General features: G+C 39.5%; 1 protein-coding gene across 4 annotated transcripts in view; it reads left to right on the top strand.

The window, feature by feature from the left end:
* Positions 1-24,884, top strand: part of LOC138201489 (radixin) — a 49,146-nt gene that overhangs the window by 9,686 nt on the left and 14,576 nt on the right. For all 4 annotated transcript variants that reach the window (XM_069155031.1, XM_069155030.1, XM_069155029.1 and 1 more), the window contains 4 exons: positions 812-911; positions 18,369-18,452; positions 24,106-24,201; positions 24,623-24,745. In XM_069155031.1, the coding sequence (XP_069011132.1) occupies positions 900-911; positions 18,369-18,452; positions 24,106-24,201; positions 24,623-24,745 (315 nt within the window). In that variant the 5' untranslated portion in view covers positions 812-899. The remainder of the gene's footprint in view (positions 1-811; positions 912-18,368; positions 18,453-24,105; positions 24,202-24,622; positions 24,746-24,884) is intronic.

Below are 24,884 nucleotides of genomic sequence, written 5' to 3'. Positions count from 1 at the left end.
AGGACAGAAGTCATGGCTATTTATGTTTACTGTTTCTTTTTCTTTCTCTTTGGTTTTTGTGCTTCTGTTTTAAGAGTTTCTTCGCTCACCTACTTGCTCATTTCTCTCTGTATCTGAACACCATCTTCCTTCCCACCCTTTGTGCCTCATTTGCTGTTAATGTCATGTTTCATAGTGATGTCAGTCCAGGACCACTTCTGCCTTTCTAACTTCATCTGGACTCTGGAGAATTTTCTACTGTTGCCAACGTAGAGGAGCTCAGCAGCAGCTGCATGTTAACATGACCTGCAGTGTTTCTGTGTGTGTTTCTTTGGTTGCAGCTTAATAACAGTTTCACTTGTAGGAACAGATCAAGATGGTCCGTGGTCAAATTCAATGTGTTCCTCTGTTCTTGTTCTCTAACATAAGATGGCATTGCTATAGCATAAATTGTGCATAAACATAGTGCTAAAAATAATGCTAATTTGTACATTGGTCTTTTAAAATGGTGAAAAATGTCAATCAGCACTTCTCAAAGCCCAATGTGCAGACAAAAATATCTTCTTTTGTCCCGACCAGCTCATCTGAGCGGGAGCTTGGAGTGGTTGAGCGAGAACTGATTTAAAATGGTGTTGACATGAGCCTAATCAGCACGTTTCATTGTTTCATAGTGTCTCTTTCAATAGTGACACTATTTGATCTTTTTTGATGTACAAGTATAAAAAGTGAACGATTTGAAAGAGATAGAGAAAAGCCATGGACTATGTTATATCTACCTGATGCTTCTGTTTGTTTTTTTGACATTTGTTCTTGCTGCTGTTGTGTGTCTCAGGCGTTGGTGCCCGGAGAGAGGCAGGAAGACGGAGGACGACTTCTTTCGGTTTTATCACCAACAGGGGACGGGCGGAGAGGAGAGAAAGATGCCCAAACCGGTTAGTACCTAACATGCCGAGATTAATGTGGCGATTAATGGCTGATTTATAGCACCACCCGTGCACACCCTGTCATGTAGAGAGTTACTGCCTGCACTGCTGTTCGTTAGTCCTAATCGTCCACTGGATTCTTCAGTATCCCATTTTAGACTTCAAAAATGTACAGTTATTACTTTGTGGATTTTTGTGGGGTTTCTCACACTTCCATGGGTTTCTATGTTTTTGGGCTCATAAAATATGCACACGAAAATCCCTCTCCTGCTGAGCTGGTTCAGAGGATGTTTGTCTGAGGTTTCCACTGGCCAAGCCAGCTGAATTCCTGTTGGCTTCCCATATCCACGAATACGACAAAAAGGTTTTATTGTACGGCTCTTATGGACTCTCCAGATGGTATTGGATGCAACTGATAGAATTCTGATGGACGTAAAACTGTCTTTTTGGGGTTTGTATACGTGACCTCAATATGCAGCTGGAGATTTTGTCGCCTCAAAGGGTTTGAACATTCTCCCTGTGCCTTCGTGAGTATTCTCCAGGTGCTCAAGCTTCCTCCAACGAAGGTTACGTTGGGTTCGGTTGGTTGGTGGTTCCAATTATCTGTGGGTGCATGTGAGCGTGAATGGTTGGCTTTCTTTCTGCGCTGGCCCTGTGATGGACTGTCTATACCCTGCCTTGGCCTTAAGTCGGCTTGGATAGGCTCCTGCCTGTGACCCTGTTCAGGATAAAGTGGGTTTAGATAAGGCTAGAAGGATTTTTTTTTTTTTAAATGAAGAGTAAGACTTTGTACAAACTAAAGTTATTTCAGCCTGCAATTTGGGGTTTGTTGGGAAACAGCAATTAAATTTTTTTTATTTGCTAAAAGCTAAAAAACACAAGCTAAATATGCATCAGCCATCAAGTTGTTCTCATAGATGTTCCCAAATAAGAACCAATTACAAAATTCAAGCCAGAATTCCTGTAGTAACACAACATGACGTGATGAGTTCAGTTTAGACAGGCACCATAGCTGCTCAAACAAAGCTCTCTGTTGTTCTCTGACTGAAAAGTACTCCAGAGGCTAAAGTTCCTGACTAAGAAGAGAGACAGATTGTAAGAACAGGAGTTGTTTTAGGCTCTGATAAGAAATAAGAGCTTGACAGTTGTTTTGGTGCCATTCATACCTGTTGTGTCTATGTGAGGTCAGAGTCTGTGATCAGCTCCACCAATTAGAGGAGCGCACAGAGTTTTAGGGAAAACATGCACACTCACACAGAAGCACAACAGTCGGCCACTTTGTGGGACCGTCTTGTCCATTGAGAGGAACAAACACAAAGAGGGCTTTCTTTGCTCTATTTTTAGACACTGGGAGCTTTCATGTCACTCTGACACAAACACATACAAGGCTGTGATTGCACTGCAGCTTAAATAACAAGATTATGCTCCAATGGTTCCGGTACCTTTTTATTATAACACCTTTATGATATTTTAACCTTGGAAACAGGAACATAAACTTTAGGAACCAAAAGAGCACTGGAAACTGAAGCAGTTTTAAACCTCAGTACGGATCTTTGGTATTGTTTCGCTGTACACTACAATAAATCAATTAATGTCAGAAGTTGTAGTTCTGCTCTGACATTTTTAGTTCTTACATTTATATCAATAAAACATGGTCTGAACAAAGTTAAAAACCTGTGATTACTAGGGATGGGCATTTCAAGTCAAAATACTATTTGTAAATTACTCTGAAACCTTCGATTATTGAGCCGTAAACTCCGGCTCAACAAATGTTCTCCAACTTCTAAAACCGTCGTCTTAAGCACGTCTTAAGTTTCGTCTTTCAGGTGAAGGCCGTCGTTTACGTTGAACATCAAACCCACTTCGTCTGGCCATTGATTATTGATCAGTGGATGGGCCGTCAGCTCGGTGCTTCACTCTAACGACTGTGCTCAGCTCTGGTAGATTTATATGCTATCTTTAACTGCAGAGTGTGTGCTAAACCTCATCTTCTTTTGTGTTTGGAAATAGTTACACACAAAACCTTTTGACGGTTTTAGTCGTCTTTCCATGTTTCTGCTTCACACAGCAACTTCTAATTTCACAGCGGCACACAGTTTTACCTGGCAAAGCTCCGGAGACCGGCAGCAACGTGTTTCCTCTTCCCTTTATGTTGTTTAATGGCGGCTGGCAGACCGCTTTTAGGTGTGTTAGTGCCGTTTTCTGGTGGGAGTAACGCATTACAGCCAGGCACCGGTCAAAACAGGGGAAATAAGGAAGAACCATAATGGCATAATAATACATTTTTTATACTGTAATGATTATTTGAATATTTGAAAATCGTGTCCCATCTTTAGTGATTACACAGAAAATATTGACTCCTACTCACCATTTAAAGGCTGTTTTTCTACAACAACAGTCACATATGGAGGGATTATTTTGATTAACATGTGTTTCATTGAGAGGAAAAAGTCAATCGAATTAAGCAGCTGAATGCACGACTAAAAACCTATAAAAAATTAAAACAATCACATCAAAATAGATTGAAAGAGATCAGTGAAAATTACAGCAAGGACAGGAAGTTGGTGGTTACAGGGTGTTTACAATCCCGCTGCACGTACATGCTGGCTGCTTCCACACTTATCTGGAGCCACCAGCGGTCGCACCGAGCTTTCGGTACATCAATCTTCATAATGGGGAATTAGGCCAGACCCAGTTCCTGGAAAGAGACTAGGGAAAAAAAAACCAAAAAAGCTGTGAGAGGCTGGGAGGTGAAGCGTGGGACATGAAGAGGGGTAGACAGAAATAGAGAGAGGAAGATGAAAAAGATGAAGATGGGTAGAGGAAATGGTGATCGAGTTTGGTCAGTGTCACACAAAGGGACACGTACTTAGATATAAAAATATTTTGAGGTGATGTAACCGTTCTTTTAGCATCAAAGATTACCTGTCTGGAGTAACAACGCGAGTGAGTCAGTGTAAAGGGATTAGCTGTATCATCTGAGAGACAAATGAAGAAGGCACTGAGCTGAATCAGAGAGGCAGAGTCACAGAAACGAGAGATAAGAAACACAACCGTCTGGACGCACCGATTAAGGACTAACGTATAAGAGTGAAAGAGAAAGTGGGAATGAAGAGCCGGAGCTCCGATTATTGAAACACACCAAAGGGAAGAAAAAAAAAATGCACACAAAGGGATTAAAGAGGATTTGGGAGAGGACTGAGTGACAGGCACTTTGTTCATATCCACCCAGAAAAACGACACCCAGGCCGCCCTCGAGGGGAACTCCCACTCCGGTTACATTAGACTGCACTTTGACATTAAGCCTCACAGTTTGACGGTGAACTCATCAGCCCTTTCACTACCTAATAGGTGCAAAATCTTTTTTTTTTTAAATTTGAAATATGCTTAAATGTCACGTTGGATTAAAAGCTAAAGCTGAGTTGCCCCCGGAGGCACATTTGACAACCAGTGAGCACATAAGGTAGCTTGGCTCCATTAGCTTGTAGCTAATGAAGAGCAACAAAAGAAAGAAATGTAGAAGATGAAAACCACAGCAGCTGTTTTACAGGTCGAGGTCATCTACTAGAAAGAGTCTTGTTGAGCCATATAGAAAACCGTCTGCTGACCCCCTAAAAGGCAACACGGGCTACTGTCTAGTTCGCCTCAGGCAGGCCGTTTGCTCCGGACCGTAACGTTCCCCAAGGCTGTGTTTTAATGGTGTTTTTGTGTGTACATACACCCCTAACACAACGTGGTTGACCCCCCCTGCACTTGTTTCATGTTAAAAGTGGGGGTTGAACAAAATGAGCTCTGTCAGGAACCAGACAGGGATCGTTGTACAGACAGGAGGTGATTTAATCAGATTAAGAAGAGGATTTACAATGAGACAATCTTATCTTTTTCCTCACGTCACCGTGTTGTGCTGCATCACTGAGATAGCCAAAAAGACAATTTGACATTTGCTTGATATCCTTGATATCTTACTAACAGCAGGGCAGACTCCATCACAGTAATCCCAACCCAGAGCTTGAATTTAGTTGCATATAAAGACTGGCCTTTACACACTGTGGGGCATTTCTTTTTAGTGTGATTTATTCACAAATCAACATATTTTCCCAAAATGTTTTTTCATGTGTGCTTACACACAGAACGAGAATGTTGCACGTAGAAAAAGTGGCATTTTATATTTTCCACACCTTAAATAAAGATATTAACCAATCACATTTTGCATTTCTATTATCACATCATCCCTAGTTTCCCCCTGTGGTAAATACTCATTCAGATGCTGCAGAGCACACAGCTTCATCAGTGTGTTGTCAGATCTGAACCCAAAATATTCCCAAACAACAATTGCCCTGTATCATGACTGACTGTTGTGCACTACATTACATCACCTTAAAGCATCTCCCTGTTAGCTTAAAAAAAAAGTGAGTTCTCCACCTACAACAGCTACTACCAGCCATGTCTATTTTAAAGAGGTTTTTTTCCCATATTTAATCCATCATTGTTTTCTAGGAATGAGCTGGCGTGAATCTTTTCAAATATATATATTTTTTGAGCCACTATTTTCCTCATTCCTCATATGAATAGCATTCACTCAAAATATTCACCAAGTATTTTGGCTTTTTCGTGTTTATTCATCACACGTCCGATGTGTAAAGACCTTCAGGATACAAACGGTTAAATCAGAAAGCTCGTTCTCAGGTGCACTTGAAAAAAAAGTGAAATTTAAGAAGTCTCATAATGTTACTTTCTAAAGATCTCTGTGGGATTTAGCTGGTTGTGTCATGGATTATGTGTGTGTCATCACACTGATCTTTGGACGAGGTTTTATTGAGGCTGACATCTACATAGTTCCTTCCTGAGATTCAGTTCTATATTTAGACCTCTTCAGAGAATTATGACAAATGAGACCTCACTGTGTTTCAGGTTTTAGGTTGTTAGTGTAGCAGATTTACTGCCTGACACAACGCCACACAAAAGCTTTCCCTTTTCAATTCAAACATCTTGTTTTCCCGCAATTGTACACAGCAGGTAGGAAACCTTGTTGTCCACAGAGAGGTTTAAAACGTGGGTTGACGGGTTTAGGTCTTCATCAGGATCATGAGGCACAGAAAGGCTCCGCCCCCTGTGAGGTGTGCTCTTAGGAAACGAGTCTGACTCTGAGCATGTTAGTTTTATGCACCAATTAAAGGTCGGACACCTGGAGAAATCTTATAAATCTGCTGTAACGTAAAAAAAAAAATTCCCTCTGAGGGATTAATAAAGTATCTATCTATCTATCTATCTATCTATCTATCTATCTATCTATCTATCTATCTATCTATCTATCTATCTATCTATCTATCTATCTATCTATCTATCTATCTATCTATCTATCTATCTATCTATCTATCTATCTATCTATCTATCTATCTATCTATCTTATGGATGCTCCTTTGAAGGCAGAAGTAGGACGTGATAATCGTTTGAATGAGGATAACTAAACCTCAAAAAGAGCAGTTGCGTGGAGAGTACAAAGAAAGCGTTACAGTGCTCAATCTTTCTTCTTCACACACCGGGCCAGGTTGTAAATATTGTAAAAAGCCTCCCCAATAATGATGTCAGAAAGTACAGAGGCAAATGTTCAAGACACCATTAAAGGATCCAACAAGCACTTATAAATATAAATTAAAAATTATAACACACACACACACACACACACACACACACACACACACAAATAATGTTTTTAAATGAGGGAAATGACAAAAAAAGGACACAGGAAAATGTAAAGAAGAGCAAACATGAAGGCAGTACATCAATAGTCATCCAATGACACACAGCCTGTAAGGTCAAGGGTTGTTGGAGAATCTTTTAGAAGTATTGATTTCCTATATTGTCAGAATGCATAGGTGTGTGTGTGAGAGAGTGTGAGAGTGTGTGAGTGAGTGTGTGAGAGTGTGTGAGGGTGTTTGAGAGTGTGTGAGAGTGTGTGAGTGTGTGAGAGAGAGGGGGAGAAATGAGAGAGAGGAAGGGAGGGAGAGAGACAGAGAGAGACAGAGACAGAGAGACAAAGGGATCATTTTGTGTGAATGACGAAGTGTGTGTGTATCTGTAGGAATTAAAGGTGCATTACAATATTTTAAAAACACGTCTGCCTGGTTTAGTGTGTTATTTGTGCAGCTACAGTTTGTTTGTTTGTTTGTTTGTTTGTTTGAGTGTGTTTGTGCATTTGTGTGTATGAGCACTCATCATTAATCCAGGGTGTGAGATGTGGAGGGACATCGTACATTATTGATTTATCGCTGCGTTTTGCACATGTTGCCCCTCCTGGTGACGCTGTCCCTGAGGGCCGGGGGCTCGTGGAGGGGGGGGGGGCAGCGAGCCCTCGCTGCAGGCTTTAAATATTTCAGAGGCCTATTTTCATTTATATAATGGGAATTATCCAAGTCACTAAATCTAATTAGAGGGAGGGTGTGAAGTTCGCCACTGCTCCTCTCTCCTCTCTCCAGCTTCGACTTTATTCAGTCACTGTTTTATTGGAATCTATTTTTAAAAAATCTGCATTTTTCAAGTATCAGGATAAAACATCAAGCTGAATTTGTAAAGCAGTGTTCAATATGATTTACAACATGGAGATCTACAGGAATAATCATATAGCCAAAGTATATTGACTACACTGTACATTCGGTCTCGGTGTTTCTCCATTATATTGGCTCAGCCCCTTTGTTCCACTTCAAAGAAATGTGAAGCCAGGCCTCTGTCACCCAGCAGCAGAGTGGACCTCACTAATGCTCTTGTGTCTGGATGGGAGAAAATCCCTGCAACAAAATCTGGTGGAAGTGTGGAGGATGTTGTAGCACAGTATGGGTGATCATCGTTATGAAATGAGATGATTAAGAATCACATAGGGGTCCAGTGTTTTTATGTATCCACATTTTTGTGGTCATTTTGTATGCATAGTGTTATAAATACAGTAAGTGTATGTATGTAGGTACTGTATATATTTAGCGATCACATCAAATTAATTGATATTTTGATGAATTGGTTTAATCTTTTTGTAATTTTAACTAATTTAACAAGTAAAAACAAGCAATAATGTTCTGGTTCATTCTTCTCAAATGCGGGGATTTCATGTTTTTTCTCAGTTTCAAGTCATTTTAAATGCGTCTGTCGATATTTCCTCCAGCTCCACTGTCACAATGACAGATGCAGGAGATCATTCCTGCCCACTGCTATCAGACTGTACAATAAATCACCTCTGGTTAAATCCATCACCAAACAATAATACTGTTGGGTGTATGTTTGCTGCTTAAATATTTGCACTATTGTTAGTTAGTTCAATTTTATATTATTCTATTTCATTGTATATATTGTGCATTTTCATATTTAATATTCAATATTTTTTACTCTGTTATTTGTATTTCTTTACCTGTATCTATAATGCTGCTGTGGCAAAAAAAAAAAAAAAAAAAAAAAAAAAAAAAAAATCCCGTTGTGGGATTAATAAAGGACCTATCTATCTATCTATCTATCTATCTATCTATCTATCTATCTATCTATCTATCTATCTATCTATCTATCTATCTATCTATCTATCTATCTATCTATCTATCTATCCATCTATCCATCTATCCATCTATCTATTTGGCTGTTGGTTGGGAAAAACTAACAGTTTGAGTTACCTTGAAATATTGACAGTTTTGGTAGGAATAATGTACCGTTTAAGAATTATTTTCATTATTGATTTCCTTCTTCAAAAAATGTATTGTTAGCTGCGGCTTCACTACAAATAATAATACACGTGGACAAAATTGTTGGTACCCTCCGTTAAAGAAAGAAAAACCCACAATGGTCACTGAAATAACTTGAAACTGACAAAACCAATAATACATACAAATTCACTAAAAATTAACTAATGAAAATCAGACATTGCTTTTGAATTTTGGTTCAACAGAATCATTAAAAAAAAAAAAAAAAAACTTATGAAAATGGCCTGGACAAAAATGAAGGTACCCCTAGATACTAAATAATTTGACCATAGGGACATGTTAAACTAAGGTGTGTCCTCTAATTGGCATCACAGGTGTCTTCAAACTTGTAATCAGTCAGTCTGTCTATTTAAAGGGTGAAAAGTAGTCACTGTGCTGTTTGGTATCACGGTGTGTACCACACTGAACATGGACCACAGAAAGCTAAGGAGAGAGTTGTCTCAGGAGATTAGAAAGACAATTATAGACAAGCATGTTAAAGGTAAAGGCTATAAGACCATCTCCAAGCAGCTTGATGTTTCTGTGACTGCAGTTGCACATATTATTCAGAAGTTTAAGGTCCACGGGACTGTAGGCAACCTCCCTGGACGTGGCCGCAAGAGGAAAATTGATGACAAATTGAAGAGATGGATTATACGAATGGTAACCAAAGAGCCCAGAAAAACTTCCAAAGAGATTAGAGGTGAACTCCAAGGTCAAGGTACATCAGTTTCAGATCACACCATGTATTCACACATTTGGCCAATAAAGCTGATTGACAGTAAACAATGATTCAAATATGGGTGTTGGAGTGTGGATGATTCACACACATCTTCAAGCCGACAGCACAGAAGATCAATACAATCAGCACAGTTTCGAGGTGAACTCCCAAGTTTAGTGTCATCAATTCAGTATCCAACTAAATGTGAAATTTGGTCACCATCTCCCCTATTGTTCCTGAGTGAGTTAGTGAATAATGCCCAGAAAAGTGTTTTAGAAGAACACTATGATGTCACAGTGAGTGAAGCTGACTTTAGACCTTTTGGATATAAAATGTAATCACTATATTATTTTATCCCATTGGACATTTGTGTGAAATTTTGTCGTAATAGGTGAATTAATTCTTGAGTTATGACCATAACCATGTTTTGTGAGGTCACTGCGACCTTTGACCACCAAATGTTAATTAGTTCATCTTTAAGTCCAAGAAAAAGGCTTGTGCCACATTTGAAGACATCAAGTCCTTTCTTTATTGCTTTCACAATAAGCGGACTGACATGAGGTCATAGCGTCCTTTGACCTTTGAACACCAAAATCTAATCAGGGTTTCCTTGAGTCTAAGTAAAAAGCCAGATTTGAAGAAATTCCCTCAAGGCTTCCTCAGATGTTCCATTCACAAGCATGGGCAGACACCCTCAAAACACAGTCGGCACGCAGGCATAAAAATGAAAAACAAAAAAAGAAAATCCCCGAGGCCACATGGATTTCTCAAAGCACAGGCAATAAAATAATTACGTTTGTGCTACTTAACACTCTTCATTATGGCTTGAAGATGTATCTTTTTTTTTCTCCACAGCTGAAGGCAAAGCTGTGTCTGCCATGCTAACTCCTCCTACTCAAGTCCAAACTCAGCCCTCAGATCACTGTGTATTTTCTCTGCTTTGAGAAGCATCAGTTCCAGGAACAACTAAGTAGTGGATTTTCTCTCGTACATCCTGGATACCTCACTTTGAATCCGAAAGTACAAACAGCTGTTCGAATAAGCTTAATGCATAACTGATAAGTACATGGATTACTCTATATGCCAGGACCTAAACACATTAGACCACAGAAGAGGAGTGGACGAGTGGTTTTTGCAGAGGAAAAGAAGTGTGATGTCTGGAAACATTGGTTTTGAAACACAAAAATCAGAGTTGAAACAAGGAGAGTTGGAGAGAGAAAGGGTCGTAGAGGTGAAGAAACGAAGAGTTTAAGAGTGGAACTGTTAAACAGATGAGTGGAAAGACTGGATGTTGATGAAAAACAGAAAAAGACACGAGGTGAAGAAGGCGGTGTGTCCCTGGTTGCCTTTAAAGCCTCTTTTAACCAGCTTAGCTGCAAACAGCTCTTAATTATGGCTGTCTGTCTCTAACATACTCAAACAGTCAACAGGTGGGCTGTGCTGCGTGGGCAGCCTCTGCCTGTACACACTAGCCTACTATTTAGCTGTCACTACTTGTTATGAATGACATGGAGGCACTGGAGGATGCTGGTAAAAAAAAAAAGCCAGCTACAGACTTTGAGGCTCTGTTTTCCCGAGAGCGTCCCCAGCTCGAGTCTCATTACAAAAATGACAAGTTAAACGGCTGGAATTTCAACACAACACTGCAATTATGACAATTAGGACTCTAATTAATTTAGCTTTATGGCTCATTAAATTGTTTCGTATATGTCTTATGTCCTAAAAGGTCAAACAGAACATGTTGAATATATAAACTCGTAGGAAGTCTGTTAGCAACCTACTGAATGACAACATAGACATTTATGGACGTGTCCAATAGCAAAAAAGCATAAATTAATACAAACTAGTACAGTAGTTGTCATTACCACCAGCTGCTGAACTGCTCTCCAGTATGTAAGCGAGTAAAACATCCTGCACCATCTTTGATTCTGCAAAGTTTAAATTGACTTTACGAAAGGCCTCAATCAGAGCAGTTAAGGAGGTGAAATATGCCCCATCAATAACATTATAGCCCAACCACTGAGTTTTACGCAAATACTATATTATTCATATAGATATGATCAAATCCTTTCTACATCCCCTTACTGAGATATTGTGGCTGCTATTTTAGCTAATGATTAGCTGCGGACTTATACACCAATATAAATACATCATTAATAACGTAATATGAAACAAGAAATCAGCAGGATTAGGAACATTCAAAGAAAAGAACAGGTCTTACAAAGTAAATGTTGCTTTTTCAAAGGTTACCAAAACTCCCGTGACTGAAAGGCATAAAGATTAGTTGGGGCTTGGGATCAGACTTCAATACTTATACTGCGTAAAAGGTGCTGTCTAGTATCAAAAGATGCTGTTGCTACATCAATGCAGGAGTGAACCTTATCAGCATCAATGAGCCAGTACAACATTTTACATACTTGGAGGGCCCGTCCAGGTGGATAAAGTCACTTGGTTTTAACTTGGTTCAGTAAATTTCATGTTAGAACTCCCTTCTTCACTTTTTTCCAACAAGTTTTCGCGCACGTACCTTTTCTGAGTAGCTTGTGTTGCAGTATCTGGGAACTCTTTTGTGTGTAGCCAGCTGGCTAGCGTCTTGAAAACAATAAAAAAAAATAGTATTCAAGTGTTGTTCAGTCATTGTGATTGTTGTCAAGATCGCAGAACTGGTACACAAACACTTCTGCTCAGAGAGCTGAATGGAGTTGAGTATATTATTTTTCTGTGTTTATCATTGAATGAATTAGTGGTTATGATGGTTTGTGAAACAATGAACAGTGCTCATTGACTCCATCTCTAGTAGGTGCCAATAGGTTTTTAACATTAGTGTAACATGCCATGTGCCAGCAGCAGTCATTGCTGTTGTGGCAATGGATTTGTCGTTTCTTTTAATGTGCAAGTCAGCAAAAAGTTTGGTTTCCAAACCGTGTTTGTGAGGTGCCAGTTCTGGACATTTGGCCTGTGCTCAGTATATAATAAACTATCAGGTCTTGTCCAACTCTGTAAACATGAGCTGAAGTGGAAAATAATCTGCGTTCTCTCTGTTAGCTAATTACTTAGTTCAAGAGTTCAGAAACCTATTTGGCCTGGCCACTTTCCAATCTAAACACGACCAGCGACTGTTACTGTACAATAAATATTTTAGAATTAACAGTCTGTAGAGTGTTTCTGCTGCAAGCAGCCTGGACGCAGCTTCTACTAGGGAAATTCATTTCCTGATGTGGACTATCTCTTCTTTAATGACGAGCACAGTTTGCCTTCCATATGCCACCACTGGGTCGTTACATCTGATATATTTCTGCTCGTGGCCTACTTTTATATTTTAAGTAGAGGCTGTTGTGATGATTACAAATATAACACAACTATTGCTAGTAGGTTTTTTTTGCATGTCTGTGCAGATCTTCAATAGATCTCTGAAGGGTTTCAGCAGAAGTCAGTCTGCAGTAACAGAATAGATTGTGGTCAGTGAACAGGCGGAGACCGCCTGCGTTATCTGTTAACATATTTGCTGCTATCAGCAAGAAGACATGCCGTTCCTCCGCTGTATCTTTGTCCTTCTTTTTGACCAGACACACACATACACACATACGTTTAAACAGGTTATGTTCAAATTTGTAGGCAAAGACACAAATGCACACACACAAACATGTCCTCCTTCTAGACAATCGCACACTACATTAGATGTATATAGTGGACACTATAGTGGACTTTTCTTACTGCAGTGCACAAAGGAAATGGCTGCCTCCGTGCCTCTGTGCACATTCACTGTGGTCAAAAAGTAACCCTAAATTTAAGTACGTCATTCTGTATTCATTTTTCTGTGACTCAGTCGGTCAGGATTTGGTGCTTTTCACTGTAAACTGAGCGTCTTTATGTTGGTCGGACAAACCAAGCAATTTAAAGATGTCATATTAACCTGGAGTAAATTTTGATCAGCATTTTTCTGGCATATTTTAGGGACTGAAAGATGAATCAATCCAGGAAGTCCCCATTAATTAAACTACACTTTCAGTGTCCTTGTGTTTTGCTGTTGCTTCAAAAGGGGTCAAAAGGGGTCAATCCTCTCAAGGCCACCCTCAAGAGTCAAGAGTAGACTCAAGAAAAAAGTCTCGAAAATGACATTAAAAGCATCCGCAAGGCTGTTGCTATGGAGACCCAAGGGACATGCCATACAATAATGTGTACGCCAAAAAAAAAAAAAAAAATTAGGACACAGACTGTGTATAATGTAGATGTTTGTGCTGTACAGCGTCCATATGGCTATGCTCCCATACATACATAAACACAGATGTCTGCCTCACTGGGACACACACACACACACACACACACACACACACACTTCCAGCATCTGGTCACGTTCCCATACTTTCCCAACATCTACTGTTCAAACATTATTTCTTTATCATGTGGAGCTAAACAAAGGCAGACTTACAATCTACAAGCAGCAGTACAAGAACACACACACACACACACACACACACACACACACACACACACACACACACACACACACACACACACACACACACACACACACACACACACACACACGAACAATACATCAGCAGACCGAATAAGTGACATTTAGTTGACATGTTTCAACCTCAGTCCTATGATGTCTGCAGCACTGATGTTGCACGGATTTATTAAATATTCCCCCAAAAAAGGAACATAGGTCAGAATTTCTGTTGGTTAATTTGCTAATTGACCGAAAGTTATGGAGTTCCCTTTGTGCCAAAAATATCTCGACATACACACAGTCTATGTCAATGAAACGTGTTAAAACAGTTGGTGTCTATGTTGAACTGTACGTCCGTCGTGTCTTTGCGCCGCTCGTTGTTGTGCGTGTCGTCCTGAAGTAGAGACAATGTCACTTCAGGACGACACGCACAACAACACAACGACATGAAACAAGTACAGTGCAAAGTTGAATAGATATGGACAAAGGTTTTGTCACATTTTCAATTCATATAGACTGTGAACATATGAGCATTTTTTTTTTTGGCCTAAATTTAATCCCATACATGTAAGCAAAATTGCCAAAATCTGGTTATTTTTGCCTGCAAGATATTCTTAAAATGTGTGTATGTGTGTGTGTGAGTGATTGATTGAGTGAAAGAGAGGGCTCAATTGGGGGTGGAGTGCCTTTGCTTTTGTCTGCAGAACAAGGCCCAGTGTGTGTGTGTGTGTGTGTGTGTGTGTGTGTGTGTGTGTGTGTGTGTGTGTTTGTATATATACATATATATATATATATATATATATATATATATATATATATATATATATATATATATATATATATATATATATATAAGAGTGTGCGTGTGTAGCTGTGTGGTATTTGTGTATATTTTTCAGGTCAGTTGAGCTATCTGTAAGTCTTGTGTTTTTTGACTGCCGGCTTCTTATGATTGATGCACTCAGTTCACCGTAGACATCTGTCTGTCTTTGTCTCTCACCCCACACACACGCACGCACACACACACACACACACAACTAATGCAGCAGTTTTCTCCCGAAGGCTGATAACGACTACCATTGTTACCTCTTTCTTCTTTCCTCTGTTTCACTCTCTCTCTCTCTCTCTTTCTTTCTTTCTCAACCCCCCCTCCTCTCCTCTCTCGGTTGTCAAGGTTACTTGAAGACAGTTGGTTTCACTGCAGAAATGGGTTTGCTTACCGCAGCACAGAAACACACAACAGTGTAATGTATTACACCTCTAATTGAATGTGATAGGACACTCAGACAAATGTGGGATCGCATACTTATGTGCAGTGTGTGTGTGTGTGTGTGTGTGTGTGTGTGTGTGTGTGTGTGTGTGTGTGTGTGTTTTCAGTCCTCTGAACAGGGCCCAGTAAGGATTGCTACAAGGCAAAGGTTTTGTTTCCACGAGGTCTGCAGCTGGTTTGAAGTCTGATAGTCTGATGATTTCATGCTGCGACATCCACATGCATACACACATTTCATTACTCCGGTTCACTTCAGAATAGCGCAGGTGTCAATGTGGCTGCAGCCATGATTAAAGTTTTGTGCCTTCAGTTTTGACTCTTGAGAGTCACAACTAACTCCCAGAATACCAGTCTATAATGACTTCTCTCTCTCATGCGACAGTGTGCTTGTTTTTGCAGCTGAGCAGCTCTTCCACTGCACCTCACTGCTGTCCTCCCACTGGCATTCAAATATTTATTTATTTTTTACATCATGAATTATGCAACATTATGCAGCTGTGAAAGTTTAGGTTGTTAGCGCCCAAATAAAAAAAAAAAAAATCAAAGGATATAAAAAATAGTGTACAGAGCCTAAAAAAGGCTGATTCATTAGAGCATTCCCATTACCCCAAAACAGGTAGGTAAAAAGTTATAAGCTATACTTTGTTTATGATTTAATACAACTATACAATGTGTATAGTAAACCAACTGAGAAAAAGAAGAATCTGCAAATTAGCTTGCAAATAAGACTAATGTTAAAACTGTATCCTCACTTGTTATTTGATGATCCTATTCTTTTAAATCTTCTCAACTATTTGACAAACCACCTTGTCATTAAAAACAACCATTTGGCCCTCATTTATTAGTTTTAATGACACATTGTCCAATTTTTTTTTTTTTTTCTGGTGCAGTTCTCCATTCCTCTATGTTGAAGTGCAGATGGCCTGTGAACCCTGAAGAGACTGTATAAATGCTTCTTGAAACAGAAGTCATTGTCTTTGTAGTTCTGTCTGTCGAAGGTCTCAATGAGTTTCCACATCTCTGCATGGCGATGTTCCTTCCGCTCATCTTTATAATTAAATGTCCCATATTTGACGCTGTGCTGGTGTTTTATTTTGATATCCACAAGAAGATATTTTGTGGTTTTAAGTACCAAAAATCATCACAACGTAGTTTTTAATTTCCCGACTTAATCTTCTTTCTGGAGCTCGTATAACAAAAGGCTGCTTTGTGTCTGTGTCTTTAAGACCTTTTGACATCAATGACCCTCTTTTCTGATTGGCTGACTCTTTTCGGAGTGACACACATCTTGGTCAACCACAAGTAGCTTGCTAGCTACCCAACAGAATGATCGCTGTGTGTTTCTTCAAGATAAAAGGTTGGACAGTTGGCCGTGCTCAGAGCGAACGTATAACATGAGCGGTAGTTTGTGACATCACAAACGCTGGCTGTAACACAGAGTGTGTGTGTGTATAACACAGACACACACAGCTGGCACAGACTGGTCCACCATTTCATTACGACTGTCATGCCTCCTTTGTAGGCCACTTCACCACCTTTGCACATATCATCTCTTGTTTGCACAGTGGCTTTATTTTCTTTTTTTTTTTTACCCAGCTTGTTATCAGCGCTCAGTTCAAAAAACAGCATCTGTGATGGTACAGGGATGCATTAGTGCACATGGCATAAGTAGCCTGCACATCTGGGAAGAAACTATTAATGCTGAATGATATATGCAAGTTTTGGAGTGACATATGCTGCCATTCAGACAACGTCTCTTTCAGGGAAGGCCTTTCTTATTCCAGCAAAACAGTGTTAAAGTATGTTCTACAACTATTACAACTGCATGGCTCTGTAGTAGAAGAGTCTGGGTGCTAAACTAGCCTCCCTGCAGACCAGACCTGTCTACCATTGTGATAGCAGCTGAAATCCTATATTAGGCAACAATGGGACATTTCACTTCCAAAACTCCAGAAACCGGTCTCCTCAGTCCCAGACATTTACAGAGTGTTGTAAAAAGAACAGGTGTTGCAAAACAGTGGTAAACATGCCCCTGTCCCAACTTTTTTTGAAATGTATTGCTGGCATCGTTACAAAATAAGCATATATATTTTTATAAAACAATAACATTTTTAAGTTTTCCCCGACATGTTGTCTTTGTTCAATTTGCTATTAAATATGTGTTTACATGATTTGCAAATCCTTGTATTCTGTTTTATTTACATTTTACACAGCGTCCCAACTTCTTGGACACAGGGTTTTATATAGTATCTTTTATTATGTGTTTTCACTATTCCTTTTACACCTTTTCTTGTATTTTACATTGCCTCCTAATCTTCTTTGAAAGAGTGGTTTTCCTTTCCTCCAGTTGCTCCCATTCGAACTCAATGATCATCGAGTTAATAATTATTTTTTTTCTCCAATTGAGTCAAACTGGAGATTTACTGATTTACTTTTCAGCAGTAAGCATTGGGCCACTGTCTGTCATTGTGTCACAGTGTGCGGATCACCATTACAGATTCACTCTGTCCGCCTTTTTTTTTTAAGCAGCACATATATCTTCTGCATCATGTTTGCCTGTTGCTTAAAACCACAAAGATCTGCTTTTATACACACACACACACACACACACACACACACACACACACACACACACACACACACACACACACATATATTTTTAGGAAGTCATCTAACACTTTCTCAGTGCATTAGTAAAATTACTTTTATTAAAAGTTCATCTTATTATAAATAGGAATACGAAGATCCATGCGATTACGACTGGGGCTTGTATGTGCTGTATATACTCTTTCAGAACAAAACTCTAGACAACACTAGACTACGATGATGAACATGGTAAGATAAAATATCTGCTAAACATCAGAATGTGATCATTGTCATTGTGAGCGGGATCACTGCTGCGCTGAGTAAAACCTCCCAGAGCTGCAGAAGGGCAACAGGCTCTCTGTTGTTTTAGATTACGGCCTTTTTTACAGTCAGCCCTCCGACAGCAATTTTCCTGGAAATCCTGTGATACTTAAGTATTTATTTTTCCCAGTCAAGAGGTAAAACAATATCTTAAGCATGACAGTGAATGAAGGCGCGCGCTTTAAGCAGAATGTTTAGTGACTAGAAATGGAAATGGACTACAAATCAGGAATAAACATGGACGGATGCATATTTTTGGTGCAGTGATGCGACGTATTATGGGCTGCAGTTGGGTCTACGATCATAACAAGCCTTCAACAGTGGCATGTCTCTGACTTTTAAATTTGATTATTCTATTATTCTGTGATCCATTAACGTATTTGTTTGTGTTTTGCAGATCAATGTGCGCGTCACCACCATGGACGCTGAGCTGGAGTTTGCCATCCAGCCCAACACGACAGGCAAACAGCTCTTTGACCAGGTAGGACACACATATACTCTACACACATATATACATGATTTAGTCTCTTTTTTTTTTTTTCATTTAATAACCAAACTCTCAGATTGTGAGGAAGCAATACTGAGACTCTGTGTGTGTGTGTGTGTGTGTGTGTGTGTGTGTGTGTGTGTGTGTGTGTGTGATTGGCTGGGTTTGGGATGGTACTGGTTCTGTACAGAGATGACACACAAAGCACTCTTTGTCCAAATGGGAAGCTTCGGAGGGTGGAAGTGATGGATGGTGTGTGTGTGTGTGTGTGTGTGTGTGTGTGTGTGTGTGTGTGTGTCCTGACTGTCTGGGAAGTAAAAGGTCACCTCTCACTGTTGTTTCATGTCAGACCACAAATGGTTGTTGGGGTTGTGGTGACATAGAGGGAGGACGATAGAATGCAAGAGAGAAGCCTTTGTTTTCTGCTTTTGTTGTTGCTCTTTGTGCGTGTTCTGCTTTACAGTGTGAGATCAAAACACAGGGGAGTTTTTATGGCTGCACAAAATAGATTCTTGTAATCATATATTTGTCTTATCAGAATATATCACGAAGTGTTTTGGTGTAAAAGACAAACCCCGTCTGTGCTACTTGTGTCATGTACTTGCCTAATAATAGTCTGGTGTTCATCTGGTGGTTTTGTGTATTTTTCTTTCTGCTGTTGTGTTGTGGAAACATGACCAACGATGTAAGGTCATTTTATGATATTCCAGAGCTGCCCATGATCCTGTCTTGGAATATTTACTTTAAAGCACCTCTGTGCCCAAATACAGCCTCACACAGCTGAGCCCGGTAGCGCGCTAAAACATGTAATACAGCCGTCAGTCCACAAGAGGACACCGTGTCAGTGTCACGTTTTCTCTCAGTTTGGCGTGAAAGTACTAGGTATGAGACGACTACTCGGCTGAAACGAGTATCCTGTACGGATAATGTACCACTTCTGGTAACTTCCCACACACTTCCTGTCTGAGCACCACCCACGTCCAGATTAAGCCCCGCCCCATCCGAGTATGGATACAGATACAGATAATTTAGTTGGTTTAACAGATACAGATAATGGTGTCCTCGCTCATCACTACTATAGGGAGGCTGTGGCTCAGACGGTAGAGTGGGTTGCACTCTAATCGAAAGGTTGGTGGTTCAATTCCCAGCTCCTCCTGTCCACATGCCTAAGTGTCCTTGAGCAAGACACTGAACCCTAAGCTGCTCAGAATGGTGTACCATCAGTGTGTGAATGTACTCATGATAGCAGCACCTTGCATGGTGATCCATCTCATTAGTGTGTGAATGGAAAAACCATGTAAAAGTGCTTTGAGACCAAAAGTTGATAAAGCACTGTACAAGTACCTGATGTTATTACATACTCTAGTAGTAGTAGTAGTAGTAGTCTTTTTAACCCACACCATGATCTTTTCCCAACCCTAATTGAGAAGTTTTGTTGCTTAAACCTAACCAAACTATGACCATGCCACATGTAATCCAAACCATGATCTTTTCCTGATCCTAATCACTTGGTTTTTGGTACCTAAACCAGGAATGGGTCATCATTTTTCAAATATTTGAGAAGTCATTAAAACTGAAAAAAATCTAATTGTATATGTGACAACTGTCCTTCCCCCTTATATTCTCTTTGTACTGGTGCCTGGCAGTAATGCGTTACTACCGCTCTTTAACTAGATCTCTAACCTTTTTTCCTCTGAGAGCTACTTTGAAAAAAGGAAATTGTCATAATGCTCAGTCTTTGCCTAATATGAGAAAAAAAAAAATCATTTGGTGGTAGAAAACAAATATTATTGGCATCCCAGTTCTAGTGCTAGTGTTGACTTTACCATCAACTCAACACACACGAGAGTAAAGACACAATTATTTTCTCTATTTCACGCCCTCTCACACAAACACACTCATGTTATCCTCCACCAAGGACATGTGCTGACCTCTTCTTGACCTCACGTCTGAATTTCTTGTCTCAGCTCCAACTCTCTACCAATTACAGTTTCAATTTGTGTTGCCATTGTGTTTTCTGGAAAACCAAAATACACGTTTTGCCAAAGAACAGAATTGGGAGATGAATAAACAAGATGAGTCATTGAAAAACAAAAATAGCACGCATAACAACAAAGAACATGCATGTAGGCAGTATAGGAAAAGGAAGGTCGTTGTGGTCAGAACTGCTCTCCAAAAAGATGATGTATTTATTTATTTATTCTACTTCTGCACATTGTCTTGACTTCATATCTTTGCTGTTAAATTCAGATGAATTAGCTCGTTGTTTTGTCACGAACAGACTTCCAAAGAGGAGAGATTGATACTACAGCAGGCTGAACACAATTTGGATGCTCTCTCTTGGCTGCATTACGCTGCATTGGCACACACACCTTCTCTCAGTAACACACTAACTCACCTACTCACTTTACTTCCACCTTTCTCTGGTATTCGCCCATTTTTTCCTCCTCTCCCATTACTCTCTTACCTATCTGCTGTCTCTCGATGAAACACACACTGCAACTGACTCACCAAATCTGAAGGCTTCCGTCTGTGCATCGCCATAGCAACCAGTGATGCCCAGTGATATATGCACACACAGTGCTTACACTCTGCATAGTGAATCTGCCCGAGGAGGCTTGTTTTATTGTGTGTTTACAGTCAGTATAAACGGGTATTTGTGTGTTCTGCATGTATTACTTGTGTTGATTTTTGAATGCTGGAATCTATTTTAGGGATTCTACCAATGACTATTCTCATGATTTATGGGCAGAACATGGAAAATATGCCATTAATATGGCTCTGATGCAATTTTAAGGGTTCAGGATACCAATGAGTGGTCAAAAGATAAGACATTTAATTGATCTTTTTAATTGACAGAGATTTTGTTTTCTTTTTTAAAACTGATTACCCGTTCATCAAGTAAAAACAGCAAACGGTCACAGCTGCTGGCTTTAGAAATGTGAGGGTTTGCTTGATTCTGGACCTTTGGTCAGACAAAACAAGCATTTTGAAGATGTCACCTCAGACTCTGGGACCTAGAATCAGACTGAATGAAAAATCAATCAACTAAAATATTTTAACAGATTGATAGATAACGATAATATTTTTAGCTGCTTTCCTAATTCCAACCAGACTGGACTCTACAGGGGTAGAAGTAATGGCAGGTTACTGAACTTCAATAATTTTATGGCACTGACTAAAGAACTATGATGCTATCTAATATAAAAAAAAAAATCTTATTGGTACCCAAATTTCAATTCCTAGGGTACATATATACTAACACGTTTTCAATTTAAAACACATTGATTGTCTATGCAGGAATAAATCTAATCTGCATTAGTGAGCCAATGTTTCCTATACATGGTAAACTCACATGGCTTCTATTTCCAAAAATCATGCATTGGAGTGCCCTAATTTAGTCTTTTCAAATAAAATGTATTTTGCACACTTCTGGGCCTATTTTATGTTTGGGGAACATCAGTAAATTTAAATGTCTACCAAAGGTCTGCATGTGAGGCATTTAAGGAACATCTGTAATCTGTAGTGTCTACAGAGAGTCTGCAGATGACATGTTGTTACTCTCTCCCCCTCTAAACTGTATCAAAACTAAAGATAGGTTCTGTCATGTTTAATGTAGTTTGTTTGTTTTCCAAAAATGGATTTTATAAAATTGAAACTGGAAAAAGTATTGTTCAGGAACCAGTACTGGATTCAAGTATCAAAAAAACTGATATCAAGAATTTTGAACGACCCAGCCCTAATGATGAGGGGAAGTTTCATATGCCCAGCTACCAAAATTAGATGTAAATAAACTAGATAGACCTCTAGAAGTGTGAAATGACTACAGATTGAAAGCAGCGTAAACAAGTGAGAGGGAACTTACTACTGTTGCTTACAATGACACTAACATCTGACATCAAAATCTGATCAGACACATCTTCATCAGGCACATGCTCCATGGTCTTGTTTTATGAAAACAGTAAAGTCTCCCTGAGATCATTAAACTGCAGTAACACAAGGTTTCACGGTACAGGAAAATCACATGTGCAGAAGTGAATGGTGAGCTCTGTAAGAATGTGCCATGCAAGAAGCCGACCTCAGAAACAGCTGTTTCATTTTTAAACGGCCCTCATTCATACGAATGAAGAGAGACTCCATTGATGAAAAGACTGCAGAGCTAAATATAAACAGCCATAACACACACACACACACACACACACACACACACACACACACACACACACACATATATACACAAACACACACACAGACACACAGACACAGCGAGACAGAAAAGCTTTTCAATCAAGCTAACTCAAACATGTAACCCTCCCTCTGAACACCAACACTTTGATAATCACGCACACTTTTAGAATTGCCTGTGAGAAAGTGTTTTTATCTGATATGAAAGTAAGGAGTCCAGTCAGCTTGAGTTTCATATCACCTTTCATGTTGGCGTCTCTCTTTGTCCCTTTCATTATTCCTTCTCTCTCATCCTGAAGTCATTTATCCACATCTGAGGCTTTCCTTCCAAATCAGGCTGAGCCCAGTCCCACTGGAGGCCCTCCATGTGTGGGTGTGTTTGTGTGTGTGTGTGTGTGTGTGTGTGTGTGTGTGTGTGTGTGTGTGTGTGTGTGTGTGTGTGTGTGTGTGTGTGTGTGTTTCGATTGTACAGTTACCATTGCAACAGTTTGTTTTAGATGAGTGTTTATGCATGTGATTATCCGATTCACATGGGTATTTAACTTGTTTATAAGAGCATGTCTTTCTGTGGCCATGAGCGTGAGAGAGTTAATTACATGGTATGAGTGCTGTCGTATTGACTGTGTAAATCACATCAGCATCTGAGTGAGTGTCCGCATCCCTTCTGGGACTGTCTCCCTGTCTCAGTCTCTCTTTGTAAATGGGACAATAGTTTGTGAATGACAAACATATGAGTGTGTTCAGAGAGTAGGGAGGGGATATAAACATCAAACACATTTTGCAAAAGTTTAATGTTTTTATTGCTGCATTATCCTATTTTATATCTTTGCTTTTACCTTCTGCTGTAAAACACTTTGAGCTGCAGTTTAAGTATGAAAGGTGCGGTACAATTAAAGTATACCATTATTATTATTATTATTATTATTATTAAAGTAAAGGGAAAAGATTCAAGAGGGTGGATGGCAGAATGGAGAAAAATTCATTTTAGCGATCAATATGTCACTGCAATATTAACTGTGTTTCCTTGGTATATTTGCTGTCGCAGCTTTTAATTCATGCCCCAGATATAATTTCTGGTCATAAATCCTGAAAGTATTGAACTGTGCATTCGCCTCACCAGATTCTCAACGATTACCTCTCCATGGCTTTCAATTTATGCACGAAATACAATCTGTAATTGACAAATAAAAAGATGGATAATGTTTCAATGAGGTCAGCTGCCATGTTGTTAGGTATAAAATATTAGCCGTCACTTATATTAATTGCATTTGTGTTTAAAACCTGGGAAAGAGAAGTCGCTGTAAATATCAAATAATTCTCTCAGGGGGATTGAAACTTCATTAGAAATGTTTTTATGGGCAAAGCTTGCTCTGTAAACTCAATGATCAATGTCGCTGTAGGGTCGGGGGACACTCAAAACTTGTAAACAGGAAAAAAACAAGAGTCCTTTTTGTGGTTTCAGGTGGTGAAGACAGTCGGTCTGAGGGAGGTCTGGTTTTTCGGCCTGCAGTACACAGACAGCAAAGGCTACGTGACGTGGCTCAAACTCAACAAGAAGGTGAGTCAGAGCACAACCACTCAAAACACTTCGAATCTACACATAGGAGCTTATCTCATGTCTAGCACTTATCATATCTTCAGTTTGTTCTTGTTTTCATGTTTTGCGCAGATAAATTAATTCCCACATCTCAAAAAAAACATGATAGTTTTAATGTTCTGACAGCCTGTAAGCACTAAACAGTCCTCCTGTGGTTAACACTTTACCACTGACTTTATCTGAAAAGCAAACTTGCATGTTTAATCTTACTTTAGTATTCTGTTTGCTGAAAGCTTTTATCCAAAGAGCCTGAAAATAACTTTAGTAAATATAATTTGTTTACAGATTTCGCTCTTTAATCTTATTTTAAATGACTCGTATTTGCCATTCGTGTTAAATTCACACTGAGGATGGACTGTTGGGTTCGGATGTTTCCCTCCAGGTCACCCAGCAGGATGTGAAGAAGGAGAACCCTTTGCAGTTCAAGTTCAGAGCGAAGTTCTTCCCAGAGGATGTTTCTGAGGAACTCATCCAGGAGATCACGCAGAAGCTCTTCTTCCTGCAGGTACTGAACAGAGTTATTTTGGTGGTCGGGTTTACCAGAATGATGCTAACATGTGAGAGGTGAGAATTGTCTCAGTGAGTGAAGACCATTTCTGATCTTACAGGATGATTCCGGCTTAATAATATTTACACAATTAGAT

The sequence above is a fragment of the Embiotoca jacksoni genome, unplaced genomic scaffold, assembly GCF_022577435.1.
Source record: "Embiotoca jacksoni isolate LCO1_2020_lvr unplaced genomic scaffold, fEmbJac1.0.p SCAF_2, whole genome shotgun sequence".
NCBI lineage: Eukaryota > Metazoa > Chordata > Actinopteri > Embiotocidae > Embiotoca > Embiotoca jacksoni.
The sequence above is the reverse complement of the archived record's forward strand: the minus strand, read 5'-3'. Positions and strand labels throughout refer to the sequence as shown.